The sequence below is a fragment of the Electrona antarctica genome, assembly GCF_951216825.1.
Source record: "Electrona antarctica genome assembly, chromosome: 8".
Lineage (NCBI taxonomy): Eukaryota > Metazoa > Chordata > Actinopteri > Myctophiformes > Myctophidae > Electrona > Electrona antarctica.
Window position 1 is genome coordinate 41632682 of NC_136789.1, and position 17572 is coordinate 41650253.

At 47.2% G+C, this 17572-nt stretch overlaps 3 protein-coding genes across 3 annotated transcripts; all 3 read right to left on the reverse strand.

Moving 5' to 3' along the window:
- Nucleotides 1-3998: 3998 nt before the first annotated feature.
- LOC306928775 (ubiquitin-conjugating enzyme E2 J2-like) lies at nucleotides 3999-4550 on the reverse strand (the record flags this gene model as incomplete). Its single annotated transcript, XM_079509047.1, has 1 exon — nucleotides 3999-4550. One exon carries the CDS (start codon nucleotides 4548-4550, stop codon nucleotides 3999-4001), a length of 552 nt encoding a protein of 183 aa, XP_079365173.1.
- Nucleotides 4551-7077: 2527 nt separating this feature from the next.
- Nucleotides 7078-8058, reverse strand: LOC306928777 (erlin-2-like; the record flags this gene model as incomplete). Its single annotated transcript, XM_079509050.1, has 1 exon — nucleotides 7078-8058. The coding sequence occupies one exon, from the start codon at nucleotides 8056-8058 to the stop codon at nucleotides 7078-7080; it is 981 nt and encodes a 326-aa protein (XP_079365176.1).
- A 7928-nt stretch (nucleotides 8059-15986) lies between these two features.
- LOC306928778 (ubiquitin-conjugating enzyme E2 J2-like) lies at nucleotides 15987-16943 on the reverse strand (the record flags this gene model as incomplete). The annotated part of the gene is made up of 1 exon (XM_079509051.1): nucleotides 15987-16943. One exon carries the CDS (start codon nucleotides 16941-16943, stop codon nucleotides 15987-15989), a length of 957 nt encoding a protein of 318 aa, XP_079365177.1.
- Between the last annotated feature and the right edge of the window lie 629 nt (nucleotides 16944-17572).

A 17572-nucleotide genomic window follows, 5' to 3' on the forward strand; every position in this document is an offset into this window, starting at 1 on the left:
GCACTGCAGTAGCTACACTAAATGAGCAGATCAACTACATGTTGGCTGAGGAAAGGCGATTATTTTTGTCTGCACCAAATTGAAGTACTTCTGACTCAGTTGTTTTTACCTTGTGGTTCTAATAAAAAATGTTTTAAATCCATAGAGCAGTTGTCTTCTTATATTGCATGCATGCATGCTCATTGACTGTGTTGGCCTAATGTGCCATAGTGTCATATGTATTCTGAAGAAAACCTGGAGACTGACATTCAATTAATTAATTTTGTCTGCATGTATCACTGAAGGTACAGCAAATGCATGGGACGAGGATCTGTAAACATTAGCTGATAATAATGACAGCCAGTGACACAAATTAAGCTAATTTCCCAAATTATTAGCACAGTTGAAAATGGCAGATCTACAAGCTCACAAACTGAAGGTGGTGGTATTTTGACAAGTTTTGGTAAGTGTTCAGTTTGAGTGAACAAATAATGGTCTGTAAAGTTGCCACATAGATTTATTTACAGAAAGTACAACGTATTGATATTATATTTATGAATAAAATCTGTTAGTCATGCAAAAAAAGTGAACTTGGCATTAAAGACTGCAAAATAATAATAATAAACAACATCAGCAGCAACTACTATGTCTGCTTGTCAAACCACCATATCACCATGTCCATTATCTGGCTTGGTTCTGGCTGTTTTGTTGTTAAAGTCAACAAGGGTGCAAAACCTCATTCCATAAACAAGATAGTGATAAATTGCTCGATCCATCTTCTGTCATTACCACAGAGTATTAATCTGTTGTGTCGTGAGTCTAGCTTTCAATGGTGTCACTGGTCGCTAGCTGTACTAAACACTAGCCTCAGAGCAAGCCAACAATCAACATGGTGCCCAGAACGAGTCCTTCTAAGGCAGGCTCTGCCCAAACTCCGCCCATTTCTCTTTCCCTATAGTCTGGTGCCTGCCCTTGTTGAAACACCTGTTTCGAATGAAGCAGCAGTCATTATTGCATATGTCCACAATTCCTTTGGTGAATTGCTTTCAATCAGCATGCATCTGGCCATTTCAATCAGTGATCCCAAATTTCTCTCAGCTGCCCCCTTCTGAGCTGAGGTCTCATGTCTGATGGTATTTTTGCTTAGCAATGCTTGAAATAGGCCAGAAGCATACTCGGTACCATTATCTGATCGAATACACTTAATTTTCCCATAAGGTGATAGGTGAAACATCAGCAATGTATTTCTTTGTAGCTTTGACTATGTCACTCTTACATTTCAAGAAATAAACAAAAATTGCTCCTGAGTAATCATCAATAAATGCTAAAATGTATTTGAATATGCGTTTTGATATCATAACACCCTTGACATTCATCAACATCAGAATTTCCCTCTACAGTGTTTAAATAAAACAATCTGTCATGTACCTTAATGTTGATGTCGTACCGTTTTTATGGATGAGCTTGTTCTGTCCCTTTTTGAATAGGACTGTGGCTCCATTTGCTGTAGCTGCTTTGACTGAGAAAATGTCTTGGAACATAGAGCGCCCCCTTCAGCATCGTTTCCACCTCTCGACCCTTGTTATCTCTCAGGCAAACTACTGCAGCACCTCTCTTCAGCGCTATGCCAGAGGCCCTCACTCCAGCCATCTCCAGAACATGCTTCCGTGACTCGAAACTCTCATCGAAATTTCGGAACTTCTTCACGTCTGTCACAATGTGTGACATATCCCCGGTGTCGACCATCAGTCCTCTGCTCAGAGCAATGCCCTGACAGAGTCTCTGCTTCGGTCTCCCGGCGCCGTCCACTTGGCAAACCTTGAAAGCAGACGTGTGCTCCTCTTTATCCATGGCATGTTGTTTCACGTTGACGTTGTCTCTACGTCTTCTCCGCCTGCAGTTGGTCTCGTAGTGCGTGGAACTTTTCAAAAACTGCACCACCGTCTCTGCTCCCTCCGACCAACAGCAGCCTCCTTATGCCCCCTCTGGCTGCGGTTGTAACGTCCTTGCCTTTCATCACACTGTCTCCAACGATTTCATCAGTGCTCTCGTAACTCCTCAGCTTGGTCTTAAACTCAGCGAAGGTTATCTTGTCATCACTTTGTGCAATGTGGATAGAAAATGGCTTGTATGAATCTGGTAGCCCCTTCAGAATCATAGTTGTCAACAAGCCGTCACTTATAGTCTCTTCCGCATTCCTCAACTTCCTCAGTGCTGTGATAGCGGTTTCTGCTCGTATAATATAGTCAGTAATTGTCTCATTAGCAGCTTTCTGGAGTGACGCAAGTTCTGTGCACAAACTAATCACCCCTGGTTCTCCCTTACCAGAATAGTGATTGTTCAGAATCTCCAACGCCTTCCTCCCGTCGTCTGCTGCATCGCGCACAATCAAAGACAAACCTTTCTCGTCGAGCACCCGAATCAGTTCAGCGTATGCCTCCTCATTTCTCTCGGCGTCCATATTGTCGCTGTTGTCATGCGTGTTCAATATGGTGCTCTTAAGTCCTCGTAGCTTCAGGTAGGCGAAAAATCTGATCTGCCATACCTGGAAATGCCGTTCGTCTCCATCAAACAAACATAACCTGCTCCACGGTTTGTAACAATATTCTTCTTTCCTGACAGTGCCAATAGTTGGCACTGGTGCCAATAGTGGCACCAGTATAGTTCAGTTCTGTAGCCTGGCCCAGAGGCCAATAGTGGCACCAGTAGTAGTTCAGTTCTGTAGCCTGGCTCAGAGGCCAATAGTGGCACCAGTAGTAGTTCAGTTCTGTAGCCTGGCCCAGAGGCCAATAGTGGCACCAGTAGTAGTTCAGTTCTGTAGCCTGGCTCAGAGGCCAATAGTGGCACTAGTAGTAGTTCAGTTCTGTAGCTTGGCCCCGAGGCCAATAGTGGCACCAGTAGTAGTTCAGTTCTGTAGCCTGGCTCAGAGGCCAATAGTGGCACCAGTAGTAGTTCAGTTCTGTAGCCTGGCTCAGAGGCCAATAGTGGCACCAGTATAGTTCAGTTCTGTAGCCTGGCTCAGAGGCCAATAGTGGCACCAGTATAGTTCAGTTCTGTAGCCTGGCTCAGAGGCCAATAGTGGCACCAGTATAGTTCAGTTCTGTAGCCTGGCTCAGAGGCCAATAGTAGCACCAGTAGCAGTTCAGATCTGTAGCCTGGCCCAGAGGCCAATAGTGGCACCAGTAGTAGTTCAGTTCTGTAGCCTGGCTCAGAGGCCAATAGTGGCACCAGTAGTAGTTCAGTTCTGTAGCCTGGCCCAGAGGCCAATAGTGGCACCAGTATTGTATATGGCCCGTGGCTTCCTTACTAAAATGTATTGAAATTGAAATTCATACTGTATGTGTTTTGAAATTAACCAGGGCAGATAGATTATTTCTCAGTAGAATTTGTAAGGATTCATAATTGCTTTTGCCTTGTGGTGTTTGTGAAAGAAGGCTATTTATTTATTTTTATTATTTTTGTTTGTGTAGAGAACTTCCAAACATCGTTACATTTGGCAAACAAAAGACAATTTATTTGGACTGTAAATATAATTTCAAAGTAGCACATACATGTGAAAAACTCTGAAATACTGAATATTTTATTGACAAGTTAAAAGTACAGCAGTAAGATACAGAAGCCAAATGGACTAATTAGAAAGAAGCCACAGGTATCCATTCTGGTCCATGTAAACATTCAACATCTAAATACGAACGGTATGAAAACAAAAATAAAGCACAAAGCAGAGTGACTTACATTTTGCTAAACTATACCAAAAAAAGACAATTGATATCACACTGCAAAGTTTTGTAATGCAATACATTTATATGTGAATTAGTTATGGTCTAAAGGTGATGTCAGTATGGCGATGCAGCCATAAGATATATATCCATGTTTTCAAACGCCCTGAGAAAAAGGAACCGAATGCTTCCTCACTGTTTGTTAACCAAGAAGACAATGCCATTCCATGAGGACCGTCTCAAATACCCAAATACATACTTTTTTTTTTTACTATGTAAATTCCTTCAGTATAGATCACGTCAGCACAGCGTGCACCAACTCCTGATAGTTTGGAACCTGGTGCGGCCACTTAGCTCCTGGTCCTTCAGCTTCTGTTTAAGTTCCTCAGCTAGATCGGGAAACAGCTCACAGAACACCTTGTCCTTGAGGTCGAAGGCCAGGCTCTGGGCCGACAGTTGTCTTTTTGTGGCATCTGAGGTGTTAATGCTGCCAAAGGTGGAGTCCTTCCCCACCATGAAGCTGAGCAGACCTGTGAGGATGGTGGATACGGACCAGACCGGATTCCACGTGTCTGGGTGGAAGTCTGAGATGGACAGACATAACCGTGTGTTGCTCTTGAATCTCCCGTTTGGCGTTATCATGTAGATACTGGGTGGCTTATAGGGGTATTCCTTTGGAAATATGAGCTTACCGTGGTAGTATCCCCCTTCGTAGAGAGTTTCCTCGGGTCCTTTAACAACATAGTGCCATTCCAGAATGTTGGAGGGGAGAGGTTCTGCATTGATGTAAGGCACCGGGTCTTTCTTTATTTTGAGGTAATCCTGGTTTAGTCGCTTGGTGGCAGTAACCATCGAAACTGTCTTTTTCTTGTCGCTCATATTATGTCCTGTTCGTAGCTTGACCAGATTTAACGTGGGCCGTCTCAAAATGGAGTTAACAATGAAAAATGACTTGCCCTTGCCGGAGATACTCACACTAATTACATGTTACAGCATATATAGCCTTTACTGAACCCCTGGGATGACGACACAATTAACACAAAACAAAAAAAACGTTGCCCGACACTAATGTTGTTTTTGAGCAGTGCTAACCGCTCCAACATGTGACTTGCGAGATGTCTATTGTCCGTTAGTGTGGTTGGTTGGTCACCCCAGGCCTGACCATTATGGTCATGCCTGCAGGGACGTCATCAATATTAAGCCCATATATAGAGATCACTGATGTCATCAATATTGGCCAACAACTCTACATCTGATCTCAAACCTCAAACCCTTAGATCTCCATATATAGAGCTGACCTGTTCTGACATAATCCATTCCATATGTTGATCCTTCCCCATCCATCCTTTTTGATGTCTCCTTTTTGACTGATACCTGTCCGTTTAAACTCTAGACAGGCCTGCCCCAAAGTTATTAGTGCAGCCGGCTAAAACTAGAGTTCTCAACAGGCCTCCACATATGGAGCTGACCTGTTCTGACATTCCAAATGTTGATCTGACCTCATCAAACCCTACTCAAGACACACTCCATATATGGCCAGTACAGAATTCATTCCATAATGTTGATCTGACCCCCCATTCCAAAGCGCCAGCGATCGCCCAGCAGTCTGCTGTCACCCAGGCGGATGCGTGCACGCGACCTCGCCCTTTAGGCGAGATCGCTTCTTGCCCTCAGGCGTTACTGGTAGTTACAGTGGTTACTGCGTCTATACAGGTTACGTATCGCATGTGTCTAACGTGTGCGTACAATAGACATCTTTTATTTGCAGGCTTGTCCTGATATTGGCATAGCAGTAGCTATTGACAACAGGTATGCCAATATATGACAACATGCTGTTGTCATAAGCCTGTGTGTGTACTTCCAGACCTGCAGTCTGGAGCAGTGTTGGCAGATTTTGAAGAAATAAGAAACCAGGTCTGGGAAAACAAGCCCAAACGAAGTGACTATAGGCCACTATAGTGAACTGTATACATCAGCTATTCGACGATAGAATATGGGGCTCCCTGTCACAAAACATTTTCAGATGGGGTTTAGGAACAAATACATTATATGGGGGTCCATGACAAGAACATATTTGATAGTATTATGCTAAGTAAACTAATGCCACTAATACTATTCGTTTAATGTTAAATGTATTCAATTGATGGAAATAATCTAGATTCATTCTATAAAATGAATGCAATGCTGAATAGAAATGTATGTAGTGCAATAATGCATCATAGTATAATGTATTCTGTCATTTTCTTTGCAGACTAAATTAATGTGCAACACTATGACAGTCATTCCACAGTACCAGAGTTTTATTAAAAAAAGGAAAAAAAAGAAAAACATATTTTCTACTGACCTCAAATTATTGACTTTTAGGAATAATTGATAGAAAATAAAGTAATTAAGAACTACTCCTTAAAAGGTCAGAAAGTCACCCTTGCCCCTCACTTTGGCATTATATGGTGGTTGATGCCCCGCCCACACTGCTCTGTTTCAGATCAGATTCGACCATTTTCTCCTCTAACGCCTTCATGTCAATATATAGACGCCATGTGTCTTTTTGTGATTCTGAATTATTAACCTGGTGACTCTAATTAGGCCAGGGCTGGGAACTAATATTATTTTCCATGATAATGTAATAGCATTCATATAATATCCATTACATTGCACAGATATAACTGTCCATGTCCATATTTACATATGGTTTCTGGACAGGCAGAAGCCTAAAACCTGTATCTCCATATTTAAAGATTTTAAATTATGTTTTTTGCATAAATCAATGGCTAACTTTAGTATATAGCTGATGCATTGTGAGCTTGTAGAAAATTAGAGGAAAAAAAAGATATCTGACCGCCAATTGAAAGTGATGGCCTTCTGGTGGATCTATACAGTACTTGTTGATATAATTTGATTTAATTTATTTATTTATTTTGCTGTGAAGCACTTTGGTCAATTTCGGTTGTGTTCAATGTGGTATAGAAATAAAGGTTGATTTGATCTGTTCTCTCCAAAATATTTGTGCATACTGAACAAAAACAGTTGTATGGCATCACACCCTTAAACCAGTTCAGTATACAATACACTATCACTCCAATGTCCAAATATATATTGTGCAATAAAGACATTTTACAGAACAAACAAGATACAACACATGCTTTCAACATCCAGTACATCCAGACTCAATTACGGGTCATTTATTTTACAATGTTTGATTACATTCAGGACAGAAGTTCACAGAACTGAAGAAACAGATCTGTACCAGAACTGAGGTAAACATTGTAAAAATATGATCACGGTTGAAGATAATCCCATTTGATCTGAATAGGCATAGGATTATGTGCTGAATGGTCAGAGAACAGTTTGTCCTGTGGGTCAGGCCACACCCGTCCCATTATTCCATGTCCAGGATGTCCATGGCTGCAGATGCCTTGATGGCTGAGCCAGGGGATCCGGAGTCCACAAACATTTGGGGTATGTCCTTACCAAAGTAGATTTTACTGTTGGCTGCGATGGCCTTGAACTTCATCAGCTGCAGATACTCTGGTGTTAGTTTCATCTTATTGGCCTCAGCTGCTCTCTGTGCTGTGTAGAGCTCTGCATCAGCCTTGGCCCTCTGCCTGGCAAGGAAAGCATCGTCTTCAATTTGAGAGATCTTTTTCTCCGTCTCCTTTTCCATTACGTTCTGTCTATACGTGATCTCAGACACTTGGGCCACCTTCTCGGCCTCAATCACGGCTTTTATCTTCTCCATCTCGGCCTCCTTCTCCACAACCTTCTGGGTCTGATGTGTGATCAGCAACCTGGTCTTCTCACTCTCCATGATCTCGTAGTTCCTGCGGATGCTCTCTGGGATTTTGGGCTTTGTGACCCGGACCGCCTGTATGTAAAGACCGGGGGCCATGGATGTTAGATCCTCCTGTAGTGTTTTCTTCAGGTTCTCATCGATCCGATCGAATAAGCCAATGTAGACCTCCTGCAGCGAGTGTACGCTGCAGAACTGATTGAGCTCGTGATGCACTTTGTTAAATATCAAGACTTTGTCATAGTCGGCTGTGAAGTTCCTCACTATGTCCCACACCGCCGAGGGACTAAGATAGTTCACCACTTCTATGCGGTCAAAGTAAATCATCACTCCCCCACTTGTTCCGCACGGTACATTCTTCACCTCATCAGTCTGCAGTGTTGTCTGAATGGATCTATAACTGGTGATGAAGGGAAGCATCAAGTGATAGCCAGGACCACTGGTGGCTTTCAGGAGAGCCCCTCCCCGGTAATAAACTCCAGTGTGTCCCTCCTCGATCCTGTGGACCGAAGCCAGAAGTGTTACTGCTGCGATGATTGAAACTACGATACTCCACTCCTGGTACGCCATCCTGTTACCTCTTCAGACCTCACGTGACCTTATACCTGTAGGTGACTGATGTCATACTGAACATGACTGATGTCACAATGATGGCCACCGCAATGCTCCGTTCTTGGCAGTTTAATATAGCTTGTTATTGGCAGTTTAATATAGCTTGTTTTCACCAAAAAAGATATCTGGGAACAGAAAGCATATGTATTTTTATAAATCCTATAATATTATTAAACTAAACCGGCTTGGATTTGTTTTTATCAGGTCTTTTCCGTTTGTCCTCGTAGATTCACTCACAGGTTGCGGAAGACCGTAATCTTATTGTAAGCACTGAAAACGGCAAATTACGTCATATATATCTAGGACAGTCGATGAGTTATGAAGCACGTTTTTGACAAGAATACACTTTATGTCCACCATGTGCAATTGGGGGTGGGTTTGAATCCACTTCAGTGCATGGTCTTGACCAAACTTCTCTACAAACGTTTTGGGCAGGGAGGGCCTTCTTATAACCTCCTATGGGCTGTCAGCAGGCGGTGTTGAAGGGCAGTAGTAGGACGGAAGCGCTATGTCCTCCCGGTGGGGGCTCCTCCATGGCACGTGAGCCAGCAGGTTTACAATAGCAGTGACAAAACACAGTATCAACCTAATTGTGATAAAGACAAATAATAGGCTACTCTAAATGTGAAAGAAAAATCACACCTGTGTGAAGTGAGGGGCACTCTTATCATACATCATAATACAATACATCATCTCAGCCAATTAGAAACACTCAACGCTGGCCATTCATTTTCAATGGCATTTGATGTTTGTGTTAGGACAAAGTTTGTGTTCACACTCACACTAAAAGCTGGACATAGGAGGAGCTAGCGTCCCTAAAAAAAGAAAAACTACCAAAGGGGCTTCATGACAATGCAGACACTGAATACATTTTTGGTTATCAGTTAACCTGTTAAGCCCTATGGCATTTTAGGGCAAAATCAGTTTTACACTTGCTGAAAATAGCCAAACTACAGGCTCACAGCGCAATGCCTTGCGAGCTTGTAAGTCAGCTATTGTCAGCAGGCAACTGAAAATGACTTATGCCGGATCTCTTGTCCACTGGTCCCTTCCTAAAATTTTAGTTTATTTTTTTATTTTGTCTTGGTTTCGTGGCTTAGTTTTTATTTAGTTTTCCTGTGTGAAAAAAGGTAGCCTGCACAGAAAGCTGTCTTGCTTTTTTTTTTTTTTTTTTTTTTTTTTATTCTTTTATGTATGTGATGTATTTCCATGCTCACCTTCACATCATAATATGGGTGGGTATTCGATAGGCCGCCAGAGTTACCGCACAGTATATTGGTACTATATAGCATCCAGACCACTGGAGCCAAGCCCGATATAAATACTGATTATTGCCCTTTAGTTTAGACGCAAGCAGCCCATCTCCATCAAGACTCCAGTCAAGATATCTGGCCTTACATACAACCCAGAAAGACAGAGCTTACAGAACCAGCCGTATACCAGCTTACAGTCGTGCCTTCTTTTGAAGTAAACTTTCAAAGTGTCAACACCGACGATGCATTTGTCAGCAGCAGGGGACGGGGGCTTGGACTAATGACACGAGACACCTCATCGGCAGTGTCCTAATGGACTTTGCAGGTGTGTCATCCTCTCAGCCAAGCAGACATGAAAGCAAAGCTCATTCAACAATGAATCGAGTCGTGGAGCAGATCATGGAAAACCCTCAATTCGCGTACAATGTCAGTACAATGTCAGTACAGTGTCAGTCGGACAGACGGGGAGACGACATGAGCTTTGTGGGTGAAGCGGCGAAGAGCTGCTTCAGTGACGGAAGCACAAACTGGGGTCGCATCGCCAGCCTCGTGGCCTTCGGGGCGGTGGTGTGTCGGCACCTCAAGGAGGAGGACAGGAAGCCTTCCGTCGTTGAATCGGTGGGCCAGGAGATCTCCACATACCTCCTCGGACACCAACGGGAATGGCTGGTCGAGAACGACGCATGGGATGGTTTCGTGGAGTTCTTTCGGCTACCGTCGGGGAGCCACTGTGTAATTAATTAAAAAAAAACATGGAATGGCCGGGCAATGTTGAATGTTGTGGTACATGCGTTAGTTTTCCTCTGTGGAAAAAAAGGTAGCCTTCACAGAAAGCTGTCTTGCTTTTATTTGTTTTTATTATTCAAGATAAATCAAATAAAGAAACGTGTGGAACCGACATGACATGTCTCCAAGCACAACCACTTTTTTATTGCAATCGTTTCGTGAACACCCAGTGTCATCACTACGATATCACCGGAACGGGACGGGTTTCTCGTGATCTCGGCACGAGGGGTACTTGAGCTCGAGCGATTGCCCAGAGACAGGTTGTCTCCTACCAACCTCTCTAAACCATGAAATTAACACATAGTAGTGACAGAAATGTATACAGCAGGATATTTGACACGAGAACATTGCAAAATATGACATTATGGACTAATGTCTGAGACCGCAAGGCCCCATCGGCAGCAGAGAGGACACACTATCGCCGCATCCTGTGCCAGTCCGCGAAGCAGTTCCTCGTCGGCACCAGGCAGAGGGCGACATCACATCTCTCGCAGTACATTGGGGTTTTCTGCCTCTTGTCGTGCCTTTCTGCGCAAAGCGCGCAGTACCCTCTGTGGGCGGTGGCGTCCTTCACACCACCACTGCCTTTCCTCTCGTGAAAGTAAAGCGGAACGCAGACGTTGGGGCGGCGGGCAACTCCGGGGACCGGGGCCGTCGCCTCTCGGCCTCTTTTGGGCAGCCCGACCATTTCTTTGATCAAGCTCTCCATGAACTGCTTGTGTTTGACGTGTGCGGTCTGTCCGTGCTCACACAGCTCCTTGTGTAGCAACCAGCTGTTCACCGTAGCAATGTCGATGAAATGGAAAAAAAAGGTCTTATACCATTTCATGGTCTTGTGGTGGACGCTGTAGTACTTGATGAACGCATCAGACAGGTCCACCCCCCCCATGTGGCGGTTGTAGTCGAGTACGGCGTCGGGGGCAGGAATCTTCTTGACGCTCCATTTTCCGGCCTCCCTGACACGCCTGTCCACACTCTGCCCACTGTAGGCCTTGTGGAGGGACGTGCAGAGTGCCACCTGGCGCGTGTCCATCCACTTTACGAAAAGGAGAATGTCGTTCCTGATCCACCGCATGTCTCCTCTCTCCGCTTTGTTGGTCAGGTCGTTCTCCTTTGTCTTCGGGAACCCGATGCGGCCTTTCCGGACCGTTCCGCAGCACCCGATCTCGCGGCTGTCCAGATGACGGAACAGGGCGGGACTGGTGTAAAAACTGTCCACGTAGAGTCTGTACCCGGTGCCGAGCAGGTCGAAAGGCAGCAGGTCGGTCACGGCCGAGTAGCTGAGTCCCTTCCCGCTCGCCGGGGCCGTCTCCTGCTTTCCGACGTACACGAAAAAGTTCCAGGTGTAAGCGCTCAGCGAGTCGGCCAGGACAAAGAGCTTGAAGCCCCACTTGGTCGGCTTGGCCTTCATGTATTGTTTGAAGTGGACCCGCGCGGGCCTTGCTGCTCACCATCCGTTCGTCGATCGCAATGTTCTGCGACGGATGATAGTGCGACTGGCAGGCCGCGACGATGTCCGTGTACAGAGGCTTGATTTTGAACAGCCTGTCGTAGGAATCCGTGCCCCTCTTTCTCTCGTTCTCCTCTTCCTCGTCCGGGTCGCTGAGGTGGAGGGACCACATGATCGCCTCCCACCGGTCCCTCGACATCACGCTGGCGGGGAAACGGAACCCGTAGGGGACGTCGGTCTTCCAGAAGTCGGACCTTTCGGGCACCCGGACCAAGCCGGAGAAGAGGACTATTGCCAGGAACACGAAGAACTCCTCGCGTGTGAGAGGCGTCCACTTTTTCGTGTACGCCTTGGCTTCCGTCTCCTTTCTCTTGACGGCGTTGCGGTTGGTGTTCTTTATCAGAGTGCCGACGACTCGGTCGCTGAAGAAGAGCTGGAATAATTCCAAAGGACTCCACGGCGCGGTCTTGTCGCACGTGGGGCCAGGCTCTCTCCTCGGTCTGAAGGGGCGAGGAGGGGTTACGGAGTGTTCGTCCTCGCTCTCCCTGTTGTGCCATCTTTCGGATCGGGCTGCGGCGGGTCTGGTCGCGGCGCCGCCGCGTCCGCGCTTTCCCCTCGGGGCCGGCGGAACCTTTTTGGACGGGGGACCTTCGGGTTCGACGTCGGAGATGTCGAACCCTGCCCACTGTCTGTGGGCAGGGCGACGTGACGATCTCCGTGCGGGTTCGCCTGAAATGAGACGGCTGGAGCTTAGCCGGCAGCATGACTTGCTGGGGTGTGTTTGTGTGAGTGATATCGGCTCCCCCGTCCGCTCCAATGTCAATCGCGTCTTCGACCCGCGGCGCCGCGAGTCTGAAAGTGGAATACATTGGGGCGGACGGGAGGCCGGCCTCGCACAGGCGTCCCCACCGCGGGACTGCCCGGGCCCGCGGGCCCCCGCAGTGCGTGGCCTGTGGGGAGTACCAGGCCTAACTGGTGATCTCTTCCACTTTCAGACTCGCGGCGCCGCGGGTCGAAGACGCGATTAACATTGGCGCGGATGGGGAGCCGAGATCACTGAAACGGAGTGAGAATTTCGTGATCTCGGCTCCCCCGTCCGCTCCAATGTCAATCGCGTCTTCGACCCGCGGCGCCGCGAGTCTGAAAGTGGAATACATTGGGGCGGACGGGAGGCCGGCCTCGCACAGGCGTCCCCACCGCGGGACTGCCCGGGCCCGCGGGCCCCCGCAGTGCGTGGCCTGTGGGGAGTACCAGGCCTAACTGGTGATCTCTTCCACTTTCAGACTCGCGGCGCCGCGGGTCGAAGACGCGATTAACATTGGCGCGGATGGGGAGCCGAGATCACTGAAACGGAGTGAGAATTTCGTGATCTCGGCTCCCCCGTCCGCTCCAATGTCAATCGCGTCTTCGACCCGCGGCGCCGCGAGTCTGAAAGTGGAATACATTGGGGCGGACGGGAGGCCGGCCTCGCACAGGCGTCCCCACCGCGGGACTGCCCGGGCCCGCGGGCCCCCGCAGTGCGAGGCCTGTGGGGAGTACCAGGCCTAACTGGTGATCTCTTCCACTTTCAGACTCGCGGCGCCGCGGGTCGAAGACGCGATTAACATTGGCGCGGATGGGGAGCCGAGATCACTGAAACGGAGTGAGAATTTCGTGATCTCGGCTCCCCCGTCCGCTCCAATGTCAATCGCGTCTTCGACCCGCGGCGCCGCGAGTCTGAAAGTGGAATACATTGGGGCGGACGGGAGGCCGGCCTCGCACAGGCGTCCCCACCGCGGGACTGCCCGGGCCCCCCGCAGTGCGTGGCCTGTGGGGAGTACCAGGCCTAACTGGTGATCTCTTCCACTTTCAGACTCGCGGCGCCGCGGGTCGAAGACGCGATTAACATTGGCGCGGATGGGGAGCCGAGATCACTATTTACCTGCCGAGGGCACGGCGGATGCAGTCGGTGTTGCCGGTGAACTCGCAGAGGACGTGCCTGGTGGTGCAGACGGTCTGCGGCCACGCGCGCCTCTTTCCCGTGAGGCAGGAGGCGTTTGGGAGGGCAGAGGATCTGTTTCAATAACATCAAATATCAATGGGTGTTGAAAATACAGATTTTTGCAAATGTACATTTTTTTTATTGTGCTTTTTCCTTTGACAGTGTCAACACAGTGTTTTCTCGTGCCAATAAAGACCATTTGAATTGTGTGTGTGTTTGTGTGTGTTATATTTACCTGTTGGCGTGGGACTAACAGATGTAGCCGTTTCCTGTTCAGCCTCTTCAGTTTGCGTCTCCTCTTCGGCACTGTTAGGCAAAGAAAGCTGTTAGGAGGTTCTTTTTGTCTATCAGTTCACACACCGGCAGCTTGCGTTGAGCTGGAACAAAGCCTCTCTCACTGGGCTAAAGTGACCAAAAATGTCACAGTGTTTGCAGATGCGTAAATGTGAGTTACACACGGGACACGAAAACAGACAGTGAAGATTACAAACCTCAGGGTTTCTAATGATGTGACCGATGACTATTAGTAGTAGTAGTAGTAGTAGTAGTAGTAGTAGTAGTAGTATCATCATCGTCACATTGAAAACATGAACGCGCACTAACCTTTCGGTGGTGAAATCCTCGTCGCTGAACTCGGGGTCCAGTTCACTTTCGCTGTCTTGTATGAAAACAGACGCTCCGGGATCATTCTCCAATAAAACGAGCACCTCGTCCACCGACAGTGTCTCCCGACCAGCCATCGTGCTAAGTCACAAATAACAGTGACTTGTGTTCGAACAGTTACACCGACTGGTGAAAAAAAAATGACGCTCAAACCCGCTGCTCTCGTGCGTCTCTTCCGGTCAGCTGTTGGAGCGTGTGTGTGTGTGACTGTGTGCGTCTGTGCGTGTGTGTGTGTGTGTGTGTGTGTGTGTGTGTGCGGGGGGGGGAGGGGGCGTTTCCGCCCTCCTTAGAAAGCTCTCAGTGATTACAATCAAACTGGATGGGCCGATTGGAGCTGGAAAAGTCGGTCGTTCTCGTGTTTTCCAAATTGTGCAAATTGTAGTCGATACTTTTGAAATGCTCATGAGATACACTAGTGTGTGGATGAGGAAGACGATGCCGGCTGATTGTGTGAGCTGTGGGTCCACTGTAGCCGAATCAACATTGAAATTTATTTATTTTTGGCTCTATGTGAAATACTTGGTACATAATGCAGCCTCTGAGCCCTGGGACCCGCCGGCGGCTCCCATAGGGCTTAACAGGTTAAATCAACTGAAGTGGTTCATATACTACTGTATCTTTCTTCATCATCACTCAATCTCAATAAGAGATTATTTTGAAGATATAAAGCATTTAAAACATCTGTTTTGACTTTTAGGCGTAAGTACTGCCTAAGTACTGCTACTAACTAATGTCTATTACAACTGCTGCTTACGTCATTAAGAATGGTGGTCCCTTATTGGCTGGTGGACAACACCAACATACATCCCTTATTGGCCGGTGGACAACACCGACATGACATACCATGACCCTACAACCAGCCGATCGCAGTACTTGCACACTCTGCTTGCAAAAGTAATAATCACCTTCCTAAAACCACCCTTTAGGAAGTTTAGGTCAATGCAAAATCAGTGGCACTTTTGATCTGTCCATAATTCCCTTCCTTCCGCCCTATTGTGATTGAAATAATGTGGAAGTGTGCACAAGAAACAGCCACACGTCAACTTCCCCAACCACTACAGTTACCCATGCGCCCTGTAATGCTGTAACGGATCTTTGTAGCAGCACAGCTTATATCAAACCCCATATTCCAGTTTTCCTTTATGGTCACTGCTTAGGCATTTCATATAGCTACAAACAACTTGACACATCAAGCGTGTTGGTTCCTGGGAAAGTAGATATTAAGGTGGGGGGGGGGGTCTGGTCTCACTCATTGACGTTGTACCCGTCTATGCCCATATATGGATATCTCTATATCTGTCTCTCTGTGTGACTTTTATGCCCATATATGGATATCTCTGTATCTGTCTGTGTTCCTTTGATGTTTCGTGTCAGCCACGTATACAATCATGGAGTCCAAGCCAGTATATGACATCAGGGCACTCCATATATATATATATTTTTTTTATCCCACGATTTTTGCAACCCATTTTTTTTCAATGATTGTGTCCGAGTCCCTGAGGTCAACAACATGGCCTTTAACTGCTTAGGGAAATCTAATCTAAATCTTAATTTTCCCCTTTTTCAACTGGGAAAAAAGCCTGGGTTCCTCCTAATTCCTTTCAATGCTCAGTGAGCGACAGCTGCAATATAATTCCTTTCAATGCTCAGTGAGCGACAGCTGCAATATAATTCCTTTCAATGCTCAGTGAGCGACAGCTGCAATATAATTCCTTTCAATGCTCAGTGAGCGACAGCTGCAATATAATTCCTTTCAATGCTCAGTGAGCGACAGCTGCAATATCCTCTCCAGCTCCTCGTTCTCCTGTTGCATCCTCCGGTGCTCGTCGTCCTCCTGGGCGCGGGCCGAGAGCTCCATGGCCAGGCGAAGGTCTGGGTCCAGGCCGGAGTCGTCCCTCTGCGACAGCTGCAGTGTCCTCTCCAGCTCCTCTTCCTCCTGCTGGACGCGAGCTCGGGCTGAGAACTTGAAGGGGTTCTCGACGAGGGACATCTGCAGCACCCTCTCCAGCTCCTCTTCCTCTTGCTTCCTCCTCCTCTGCTCGTCTTCCTCTTGAGCTCGGGCCGAGAGCTCCATGGCCAGGCGGAGGTCTCGGTCCACGTTGACATCGGGGGGCTCGTAGTGGGGGGCGCGATGAGGCTCGCCGTCGTCGGCGAGGGGCAGGGGCTGGGGGAGGATGCCCTGCTCCTCCTGGGCCTTCTGCTTCTGTTTGATTTCATCAACTACATCCGGAAACAGCTCACAAAACTCTTTGTCCTGGAGGTTGAACGCCAGGCTCTGAGCCGACAGTTGTCTTTTTGCCTCATCTGAGGTGTTAATGCTGCCCAGGGTAGAGTCCTTCCCCACCATGAAGCTGAGCAGGCCTGTGAGGATGGTGGATACGGACCAGACCGGATTCCACGTGTCTGGGTGGTGGTCTGAGATGGACAGACATAGCCGTGAGTTGCACGCAAATCTCCCATTTGGTGTTATCATGTAGATACTGGGTGGTTTGAAGGGGAATTCCCGTGGAAATATGAGCTTTCCGTGGTAGTATCCGCCTTCGTAGGGGGTTTTCTCAGGACCTCTAACAAGATAGTGCCATTCCAGAATGTTGGAGGGGAGAGGTTCTGCACTGATGAAAGGCACTGGGTCCTTCTTTATTTTGAGGTAATCCTGGTTTAGTCGTTGGACGGCTGTAATCGAAGCGTTCTTGTTCCTGTTGCTGTTCATAGCTGCCAAGATGCAGAGACGTCTACTCGTGGCTTCACCAGATTAAAATGTGTTCTTTCACTGTGACCTTCAGATTCTTATACCGAGCTGTGGTCTGATGTCATGAGTCTGATGCCACAAGTCTGATGTCACAACTTAGATTCCGTTGCCAGTGGCAACGGATTGTTTGTGTCAACTTGCCACAAACTGTGAGTGTGTCCTAAAATGTGTTGTAGCTATATAGCAGAACCATATGAGTAAGACAGAGTTACGACATTGAGGGGCAACATAAATGTTGTTATGGCGGAAAGTAAAATGGCTGCCATGGTGACCAGGGGGAGTTTTCTCGATGGCTCCAGAAATGCAGTGGTGTCATGCTCGTAGAACGCAGTACCACGCCGTGGTACCAGTAATGTTTTGATGTGCAGGGACGGAACAGAACGTTGAGAATGCATTGGGCGTTTAAGTTAAATAACTCAGAAACTACAAATCATTTCAAAGTAAAAAGTTCCAGCATGTGTCTCCACAGTAAGCTGAATAATAAAAAAGTGTGAATGGAGTTTCTAGGTGAAAGTGCTTTTTTGACATGCCAATATCTTCCATTGAGCCCCATTGTGAATTTCTCAAATTTGAAAGCACTATATTTCTAA